Source organism: Oikopleura dioica, chromosome XSR, assembly GCF_907165135.1.
Source record: "Oikopleura dioica chromosome XSR, OKI2018_I68_1.0, whole genome shotgun sequence".
Lineage (NCBI taxonomy): Eukaryota > Metazoa > Chordata > Appendicularia > Copelata > Oikopleuridae > Oikopleura > Oikopleura dioica.
The window spans coordinates 2,280,217-2,290,764 of record NC_137294.1 but is presented as its reverse complement, the minus strand read 5'-3'; the positions used below and the strand labels follow the sequence as shown (position 1 = coordinate 2,290,764).

The 10,548-nt window shown below is 46.4% G+C and overlaps 1 protein-coding gene across 3 annotated transcripts; it reads right to left on the bottom strand.

Annotated features, from left to right (window-relative positions):
- Positions 1 to 92: 92 nt before the first annotated feature.
- LOC145710560 (uncharacterized) lies at positions 93 to 10,445 on the bottom strand. Of its 3 annotated transcripts, XM_081788328.1 has the most exons (15): positions 10,157 to 10,444; positions 9,875 to 10,106; positions 9,300 to 9,572; positions 8,521 to 9,231; positions 8,330 to 8,475; positions 8,128 to 8,284; positions 8,019 to 8,083; positions 7,866 to 7,973; positions 7,787 to 7,823; positions 7,183 to 7,570; positions 6,892 to 7,135; positions 1,381 to 1,694; positions 1,246 to 1,279; positions 765 to 825; positions 93 to 531 (listed from the first exon to the last, which is right to left on the bottom strand). In XM_081788328.1, the coding sequence occupies exons 1-14, from the start codon at positions 10,205 to 10,207 to the stop codon at positions 772 to 774; spliced, it is 2,814 nt and encodes a 937-aa protein (XP_081644454.1). In that variant the 5' UTR covers positions 10,208 to 10,444; the 3' UTR covers positions 93 to 531; positions 765 to 771. The 3 variants fall into 3 exon arrangements, with proteins under 3 accessions (XP_081644454.1, XP_081644455.1, XP_081644453.1); XM_081788329.1 differs by lacking the exon at positions 765 to 825 and having other exon boundaries at positions 9,977 to 10,106; positions 10,157 to 10,445; XM_081788327.1 differs by lacking the exon at positions 765 to 825.
- Between the last annotated feature and the right edge of the window lie 103 nt (positions 10,446 to 10,548).

The window sequence follows — 10,548 nt, the reverse complement described above, 5'->3', positions numbered from 1 at the left end:
GGGCGAAGCTTTCGATTTCCCCCCGGAGATTCCAGTTCCGACTTCGTTGCCGACATACTGATTAAAAATATGTTAAATTCATCAGTTTTGCTTTGTTTTATAGAAAAGGAACTATATTGTGCTACAAAAATAGAAATACAAAAAGAAAATTGTGTCGCATAAAAATACATAAAATATTTTTTTCAGTTTTGATTCTACAAGAATTGGTATGAGAAAATTCCAATCTGTAGGTTTGTTTTTTGAATCGGGAATTGCAGGAAAGACGAATTGATTGTTCGAGGGAAAGTGGTACTTTTTTAATAAGACAATGACGGTATTTTGGAAGCTGTGCGAAAGTGCACTGTTTATCTTTAGAATTGGAAATTTGTTTCTTGGAGGTAAATGTACAGTCATTTATGGGATAGGGTTGATTTGAAGTTGAAGGTAGAGAGTTCGATGAAGTTAGTCCAGATGAGAGTTGGAGACGATTTGCAGACGATCGCTGGAGTCTTCTGGCGCTTCAAGACTCTTCTCAACTTCCAAGATCAATTTCTGAAAAACAAATTAGGGATGAATATTCATGCCTCTATCGCTATACACACATGCTTCAGTAGCCATAAAAATTCAAAAACAAGCAGGGCAAGAGTTCAAATTCAATCAATTCTTTTAATCATCATTTCAAGGCGGAACCTATGTCTTATGCAATCAACGAGGAAGACAAGATACCGGCTTTTTAAAAAATGAAAGTTATTTTGTTCAAATAGTACACAGCGTGTTAGTCTTACTGTTATGTTAGTAAGCATAGATGAGTTCATCTACTTGACCAATAAAACTGGCATTCGAAGGCTGAAACGAAAAAGCTTTAGATTTTAAAATTTTCTGACATGAAATTCCGTTTCTCTGCCAGGGGCGAGACGGGAAACAACAACAAAAAAAACGACGAATAATCTTATCAACATCGAAAATTTACGATTAGTCTATGACGCTCTGCCACTTTTTGCGAATATCGTGGCGCATGGCGGAGAGACGGTTCAGCTGGCTCAAGTTTGAGCTCTCACTTTTCAACCCTTCGCTAGAACCTTCGGCTTGGAGCTCGAGCAGCGCGTGGATCTTGCGCGACACTTTACGCTCTTCACCCGGCCGTTTAGCCCCTTTTAACCCTGTTTGGATGGTTGAAACTTTTCGGTTCTCAAGCACAGCTTCGCTGCTGTCTGTGTGAATGAGTTTTTGGGAGGAGCGAGAATGCAGAGAAGATATTTTAGATACCTCGCGAGCAGCGTTTCTTTCCGCAAGTCCGGCTAATCAAAGTTACGAAGAAATAGCTAAAATTTGATGAGAGATTGATTGAGATTTTTGAAGAGTAAAGTTGTAGAACATAATATGCTTTAGTAACTCCTTCCTGTATCCAACTCAGTCTGGGAAGACTCAGGACTCGGGGCGAATTCGACCTTAGTTGACCTCTGAATATCAATACTTTTTTCCGTCGGAACAGCAGTCAAGAAAGTAGGATCTGGGTTATCGTCAAGCTTAGCGCCATCGCCAATTTGATCGTCGTTTTTAATATCGAGAAGATCCTTTTCGGTCAAATCATCCGTCGCCGTCGTACGGTTAATGTACTCTTGCGTGTTTTGGCGAATCTGCTCATCCGTTGGCGGTGCCATAATAGAGCGATTCCGCGCGGAGAGATTGTGCCTTGGCGGTGCAGAAAACTGCGGCTGAAAATGAACATTTTAGTTTCATCTTCACCGAAATACATGCAAGAGTATAAACATACAAAAAGTATAGGAGTTCCATTCTCGACAAAAAAGATATATGTAGGGTCTACGCGCAAAAAATGGGCAACCTCTTCCGCTTATTTTCACGGAAATCCAATTGTACCATATTTTAGAGCATCCCCGAATTAGTATAAATCGGTTTTAAAAAGAAAAAAAAATCGAGTTTTTCAACCCTTTTTCTCATGTCAAAGTTCCCAAATTCTGGTGTTTTTCAGTTTTTGGCACCGGAAGTGGGTCGCACCCCTATAAAGTACCCTTTTTTTTGTTCTCTGATAATAGCTTACCGTCTGTTGCATCTATATCAGCAAAAAAAATCGTATCGGGTACCTAGTGCAAGATGAGATTTTTAAGTCGGAAGTTCCTCCGGAAGCACTAAAAATGCCGAAATTCGCTCTACTTCTCTGAACTTGGGACTTCTTGAATGGATAACCCCTGCAACTTATCAGAACTGGTCTTACCAAGACTTATCTAACCGAACCGCGGCCCAACCAGCCGGTTTTCTTCAAGAATCATCGAGTGAACCATAATAATGTATGTTTTTTGAATATTGATCAATGGACGATCATTTTGCTCGGCCAGTAAATGGCCACTTATGGTCAACTTTGGTCTTGTTCGGCCGGAGGATCCCGGAGGACCTCCCTGGTGGAAGACCATCCGCTGGAAGACCAATATTCAAAATATTCAATATATGGCCGCGCTCGGTCAGTATATGGCCACCTTTGGTCATCATTGGTCATGTTCGGCCGGAGGACCCCGGAGGACCTCCCTGGTGGAAGACTATTAGATGGAAGACCAAAATTAAATAATAAAATAAAATGCCTTGCTGGGCTAAAAATTGACAATTTCGGCAAACTTTGGTCACTTTATGCTTGAGGACCCCTGGAGGACCCCTTTTGTCGGATAACAATCAACTGGAAGACCAACATTTAAAAAAAAATAAAAATCAATCATAGTCAATTCAGCGACGCCCATTTATTCTTTTAAATCAGTGTCAGGGCGAAGCCGACCCGGAGGGGAGGTCACGCCCATTTATTCTTTTCAATAAGAGTCAGGGCGAAGCCGACCCGGAGGAAAGGCCAGGCCCGATTATTCTTATCAATCAGTGTCAGGGCGAAGCCGACCAGAAAGGAAGGCCACGCTCGTTCATTCTTTTCAATCGGTGTCAGGGCGAAGCCGACCCGAAGGGGAGGCCACGCCCGATTATTCTTTTCAATCAATGTCAGGGCGAAGCCGACCCGAAGGGGAGGCCACGCCCGTTCATTCTTTTCAATCGGTGTCAGGGCGAAACCGACCCGAAGGGGAGGCCACGCCCGATTATTCTTTTCAATCAGTGTGAGGGCGAAGCCGACCCGAAGGGGAGGCCACGCCCGTTCATTCTTTTCAATCGGTGTCAGGGCGAAGCCGACCCGAAGGGGAGGACAAGCTCATTCATTCTTTTCAATCAGTGTCTGAGCGAAGCCGACCCGAAGGGAAAGACACGCTCGTTTATTCCTTTAAATTTGAGTCAGGGCGAAGCCGACCCGAAGGGGAGGCCACGCCCGTTCATTCTTTTCAATCGGTGTCAGGGCGAAGCCGACCCGAAGGGGAGGACAAGCTCATTCATTCTTTTCAATCAGTGTCTGAGCGAAGCCGACCCGAAGGGAAAGACACGCTCGTTTATTCCTTTAAATTTGAGTCAGGGCGAAGCCGACCCGAAGGGGAGGCCACGCCCGTTCATTCTTTTCAATCGGTGTCAGGGCGAAGCCGACCCGAAGGGGAGGCCACGCCCGATTATTCTTTTCAATCAGTGTCAGGGCGAAGCCGACCCGAAGGGGAGGCCAAGCTCATTCATTCTTTTCAATCAGTGTCTGGGCGAAGCCGACCCGAAGGGGAGGACACGCTCGTTCATTCTTTTAAATTAGAGTCAGGGCGAAGCCGACCCGAAGGGGAGGCCACGCCCGATTATTCTTTTCAATCAGTGTCAGGGCGAAGCCGACCCGAAGGGGAGGCCAAGCTCATTCATTCTTTTCAATCAGTGTCTGGGCGAAGCCGACCCGAAGGGGAGGACACGCTCGTTCATTCTTTTAAATTAGAGTCAGGGCGAAGCCGACCCGAAGGGAGGCCACGCCCGTTCATTCTTTTCAATCGGTGTCAGGGCGAAGCCGACCCGAAGGAGAGCCACGCCCGATTATTCTTTTCAATCAGTGTCAGGGCGAAGCCGACCCGAAGGGAGGCCACGCCCGTTCATTCTTTCAATCGGTGTCAGGGCGAAGCCGACCCGAAGGGGAGGCAAGCTCATTCATTCTTTTCAATCAGTGTCTGGGCGAAGCCGACCCGAAGGGAGGACACGCTCGTTCATTCTTTTCAATCGGTGTCAGGGCGAAGCCGACCCGAAGGGAGGCCACGCTCGTTCATTCTTTTCAATCAGTGTCTGGGCGAAGCCGACCCGAAGGGGAGGACACACTCGTTCATTCTTTTAAATCAGAGTCAGGGCGAAGCCGACCCGAAAGGGAGGCCACGGCTGTTCATTCTTTAAATCAGGGTTTGGGCGAAGGCGACCGGAAGAGAATCACATTTCCGTCCATCTTATTAAGTCTGAGGTAAAGCAAGGCTTGTCTCTAAAAATATTTCAAGTTCACGAATTTTTTTAGATTTTCCGAATAACTTCGTCCCGAAAATCATTCGGAAGGTTTCTTACGGATTCAATATTCGGGATTTCAGAGCGTTCAAAATTCAACAGACAAAAGCACAACAGAAAAGCCCTGTTAAATCCTTTTCGCCCTGACTCTGACTGAGAAAGATGATCCAACGTGGCCTCCTCTTTGGGTCAGCTCCGCCCTCCCTCTGATTAAAAAAAATAAACGAGCGTAGCCTCCCCTTCAGGTGGTCTTCGCCCTGTCACTGTTTAAGAAAAATATTCGGGCGTGGCCTTCCATCCGGGTCGGCTTCGCCCTGACACTGATTTGAAAGAATCAATTGGGCATGGCCTCCCGTTCGGGCCTGCTACACACTGACACTGATTTTAAAAATAAAACGGGCGTGGCCTCCCCTTCGGGTCGGCTTCGCCCTGACTCTGATTGGAAAAAATGATCGAACGTGGCCTCCCCTCCGGGTCGGCTCCGCCCTGACACTGATTGAAAAGAATAATCGGGCATGGCCTCCCTTCGGGTCGGCTTCGCCCTGACTCTTATTTAAAAGAATGAACGAGCGTGTCCTCCCTTCGGGGCGGCTTCGCCCAGACACTGATTGAAAAGAATGAACGAGCGTGGCCTCCCTTCGGGTCGGCTTCGCCCTGACACCGATTGAAAAGAATGAACGGGCGTGGCCTCCTTCGGGTCGGCTTCGCCCAGACACTGATTGAAAAGAATGAACGAGCGTGGCCTCCCTTCGGGTTGGCTTCGCCCTGACACCGATTGAAAGAATGAACGGGCGTGGCCTCCTTCGGGTCGGCTTCGCCCTGACTCTGATTTAAAAGAATGAACGAGCGTGGCCTCCTCTTCGGGTCGGCTTCGCCCTGACACTGATTGATAAGAATAATCGGGCCTGGCCTTTCCTCCGGGTCGGCTTCGCCCTGACTCTTATTTAAAAGAATGAACGAGCGTGTCCTCCCCTTCGGGGCGGCTTCGCCCAGACACTGATTGAAAAGAATGAACGAGCGTGGCCTCCCCTTCGGGTCGGCTTCGCCCTGACACCGATTGAAAAGAATGAACGGGCGTGGCCTCCTTCGGGTCGGCTTCGCCCAGACACTGATTGAAAAGAATGAACGAGCGTGGCCTCCCTTCGGGTTGGCTTCGCCCTGACACCGATTGAAAAGAATGAACGGGCGTGGCCTCCCCTTCGGGTCGGCTTCGCCCTGACTCTGATTTAAAAGAATGAACGAGCGTGGCCTCCTCTTCGGGTCGGCTTCGCCCTGACACTGATTGATAAGAATAATCGGGCCTGGCCTTTCCTCCGGGTCGGCTTCGCCCTGACTCTTATTGAAAAGAATAAATGGGCGTGACCTCCCCTCCGGGTCGGCTTCGCCCTGACACTGATTGATAAGAATAATCGGGCCTGGCCTTTCCTCCGGGTCGGCTTCGCCCTGACTCTTATTGAAAAGAATAAATGGGCGTGACCTCCCCTCCGGGTCGGCTTCGCCCTGACACTGATTTAAAAGAATAAATGGGCGTCGCTGAATTGACTATGATTGATTTTTATTTTTTTAAATGTTGGTCTTCCAGTTGATTGTTATCCGACAAAAGGGGTCCTCCAGGGGTCCTCAAGCATAAAGTGACCAAAGTTTGCCGAAATTGTCAATTTTTAGCCCAGCAAGGCATTTTATTTTATTATTTAATTTTGGTCTTCCATCTAATAGTCTTCCACCAGGGAGGTCCTCCGGGGTCCTCCGGCCGAACATGACCAATGATGACCAAAGGTGGCCATATACTGACCGAGCGCGGCCATATATTGAATATTTTGAATATTGGTCTTCCAGCGGATGGTCTTCCACCAGGGAGGTCCTCCGGGATCCTCCGGCCGAACAAGACCAAAGTTGACCATAAGTGGCCATTTACTGGCCGAGCAAAATGATCGTCCATTGATCAATATTCAAAAAACATACATTATTATGGTTCACTCGATGATTCTTGAAGAAAACCGGCTGGTTGGGCCGCGGTTCGGTTAGATAAGTCTTGGTAAGACCAGTTCTGATAAGTTGCAGGGGTTATCCATTCAAGAAATCCCAAGTTCAGAGAAGTAGAGCGAATTTCGGCATTTTTAGTGCTTCCGGAGGAACTTCCGACTTAAAAATCTCATCTTGCACTAGGTACCCGATACGATTTTTTTTGCTGATATAGATGCAACAGACGGTAAGCTATTATCAGAGAACAAAAAAAAGGGTACTTTATAGGGGTGCGACCCACTTCCGGTGCCAAAAACTGAAAAACACCAGAATTTGGGAACTTTGACATGAGAAAAAGGGTTGAAAAACTCGATTTTTTTTTCTTTTTAAAACCGATTTATACTAATTCGGGGATGCTCTAAAATATGGTACAATTGGATTTCCGTGAAAATAAGCGGAAGAGGTTGCCCATTTTTTGCGCGTAGACCCTAGATATATGTTGTCTGAAGAAAGGATGAATCAAGCTCCTTATCAGTTGAGAGGCAAGAAACCAATTACCTTTGGATAAGAACTGTTGTAGACCGGATCTTGGCTGTATTTGTTTTCGAGATTCTTCTGCTCGACTTTGTACTGGACGTGCATCAGTTCCTGTTGAAGGGCTTCCTTCATTCGGTCGATTTCTTCGAGCGCCTTCGTGTTAATCGCAGCGTGGTTTGTGTGATAGGGATGTCGGCTCTGACGCGACGGCGCCGGCTGATCCAGATAAAGGTTCATCTCACTTCGCTGATCCCAAGAAATATCACTGACGCAATTCAATAAGCCGCAAAATTTAATGAAAACAAGAGTCACCTCAATGTAGTAGACTGACGACCGCGTGATCGATACTCTCTTTGAGGCTGGCGCGGAGTGGTTTTGAACTGAGTACGGCGCTGCACCTCGTCAGATCGACTTTTCACTGTAGGCTCGTACGATTGATTCGCAACGGGGGAGGAGTACGAAGCTGTTGGAGGAGGATGCAAGTTATCAGAGCGGCGGACGGGCTCGTTTCCGTGAGCTGGCGTTCGCGGGATTTCACGAGGCGTTTTTTGAGACTGGCGAGATTGAGAGCGATGTTTCGCGGATTTAAGAGCGTCGTCGAGCTTCTTTTGCTCTGCATCCCAACCAGACGTATCAACAACCTTTTTAGGGCGATCCTTTGCGGTTTTATGGACGTTCGGTTCTTCGAATTTCGTTTCCTGGTTTTCGGTTTTTTCCAATTTTCCCAAAAATCAAAGTTTTCAAAATCATTTATGTAAATCAAGTAAATCAAAATCAGAGTCAATCAAGGAATCTGGAAGTTTAATTCATAATTTTAAAGAATCAAAAATACATGTGATTTATTTCGTGCACGTGAGTTTAGTCGGGTGTTAGCACGGCAAATGGCCGTCGGACATAGTTAGTAAAAACCGTAGCTTGGGCGCTTGGCGTTGAATAGAGGCCATCTTCTGTTGCTGAATTTAACCGTAAGAAAAGTTCGCGATTGCTAAGCTTACTTCTTTCTGCGCCTTTGCAAGTTCTTCGCGTCTTTTTTCTTCCTCAGCTTGACGGTTGAGCTTTTCGATTTCTTTCATGATTCGTTGCTCTTCCTTCTGCGCTTCAAGCTGGAGACATGAATGATAAATCTAATCTTTCGCAAAAAAACAAACCTCTTCTTGCTCCTTCTTTTTCCTCTTCAATTCTTCTTTCTTTCTGATCTCATCTTCTAAGTAAGCTAAAAAATGTCGCATAGAGAAGTTTGTCTATGAAAGAACTTACCCATGTAGTTGTAGTCCTTTTTCTGTGGCTCTCCAAAGATGTCACTTTTCACACGAGCTCCTTTTCCCAACGCTTCTTCGCGATCGTAATCGAGTTGTTCGATTCTGGATGGAGGAGCTGGAGTATTTCGTTGTTCAACGTCCTTGAGTTCGTATGTCTAAAGGAGGATTATATATGAGTATGGCATTTATTTATATCTAACCAGATCAACGTTGTTTTCCAACTGCTTATTGATGAACTGCATTTGCCTCAAATCAGTCATCACTTGGCCGTCTTTTCCTCGAACAGGGGCGCCTGCTCCGCCTCGTCCAAAAGGATCATAGTATCTCATCTCCACTTCTTTCTTAGCTACAAGTTTTTGTTAAATCTTTTTAATTCTCTTAAACAAGTTACCGTTGTATGCATTCTCCTCGTTCTTGATCCTCTGTTTCTCTCTTTGCCTTTGCTGGATTTGCTCTCGAAGCATTTTTGCGTAATCACTAGCGGACTGCTTATTCGGATTTGATCCGTCTCCGCGCGTTCTGTATTGCTGTGGCTCGTTTTGAGATACTCTCGGTGTGTGATCAATCTGCACCCGTCGGGGAGTATTGACTTGATTCTCCGGCTCTTGGTAGGTTGGAAGCGAAGAGTACTGCACTGTCGTCGTTGGATATTGAGCAAAATTCGCGGGTGCGATGCCTCCAGTGCGCGTCAATGCAGCACTTGTCGATTGAAGATTCATCGTCGCTTGCTCTAGGGCCGCTTGGAGTCGAGAATCGTCGATAGAGTGCGACGGGGGAGGAGGTTGGTGGTATATCTGCTGGACTGGCGGGTTCGCTGGTTGCTGAGCAGGAGGAGCGTGCACGATGTGAACTTGGGGAGCCGGTTGCTGAACGAACTGCGGCGGAGGAGCGCGATCAAACGATTTTTGTCTGATATTTCGAGGAGTCGGTACTTTTACGTCTTCGTAGTCGTCTATATCAGGAGTCTGAATAGCAGCGGATTTCTGCGCTTGTTTGGCAAGTTGACTCGTCGGCCGAGGAGTTTGGTTAAGTTCGGGGTTGTTCACAAGCGTTTCAAAGCTTGGATGGTGGATGATCGACTCGTGCTTTGTTGGAGGATTTGCTTATTTTGGATGAGAGAAATTCATTTTATAGAATGAAAAATCAACACTAGAACTCTCTGAACCCAACCCATGGGCATTTCTGTTTTATGGCTTCTGACAGAAGCGATAGCTCCTCGTCTTCGCGATGCCATTTGAGCATCGAGTGCTGCCTTGTAGGCGCGTCTTTGCTTATCTTTTACTTCAGCCGTTGTTGGACGATGCGCAAAGAGATCTCCACCAGACGATGAGGGAGCCTCACGCGGAAGCCGTCGACGATGAGCCGCTTCTCGAGTGAGATCTGTGTCGAAGGGATTGTAGCCTTTTTGTGGCAAATTGATGCCCGTCTTCGCTATTCTCGCGTCTAAGAATGATTTTAGCACTTAACATCAGGAGAAGATTAGCTTCATGCATTTCTGTGCATACAACTAAAAGAACAAAAAGCTAAAAAAGCGAATAAACGTTTACTTGCAAAGCGTGCCGCTACCTATAAGTGAGTGTAAAGTGCAAGCTACGGATGCTAAAAGGTGCCATTCGTGATAAGTGAGAGTGCGTGCCATTTTCGCTTCGATAAATGGATTGGTCGGTGGCGGCAATATCGGGCTAGATATTACCGCTTCCCGCTGTCAAAAACAACAACGACAAGTTCTGACTCCTCACCAATACCTTTTGAAATAAGCCTCTTGCGGTAAAGGTTCTCTTCACCCATTTTAAAAATCAACGGTTCTGTGTCTTTTGAGTAGCTCCTGCGCAGAGGCTGCGTTTTACCCGTTAATTCTAGCGCGCTATCTTCCTTCGGCGCCTTCATCGGGTTCTGGTTTTCCTTTTGCGCCTGGAGTCGGCTCTTCTCTTCCGACAGCGAGGTTTTCTGCTTCTGAAGCCATTCGTCGAACTGCACCTGACAATTATTTTTTAAACCTTGGGATTAGCAAAAACGGGAAAAATTACCTGAGCATTTGCCAGATCCGATTCAGTGGCTGGTTTTTCCAACTGCATCATTCTCTTCGCATGCCACAGTCGAGTTTACTCTGAAAAAGAAAGAGTCTCGCTGGGATCCAAAAAACTCTTGGGAAACGAAAATGGAGTCTTCAATTGAGAAGTTGACAGTTTCCTGCGCCTGAAAGAAGTATTTTGCAAATAAGACGCGCTCTTTTTTTCCGTTACTGAAAAGACTCTTTCGTAAAAAACACTATCTGTCGAAAGTGAACTTGCGGATTGATCAAAAAGAAAGAGCCCGACTTGTTCAGACGAAAAAGCAACTTTTCAGAAAAGCGAAGAAAAAAAGACAAGAAAATGAACACCGAAGGTGGCTAATCCCGCTGCATTGTTAGACGAACATT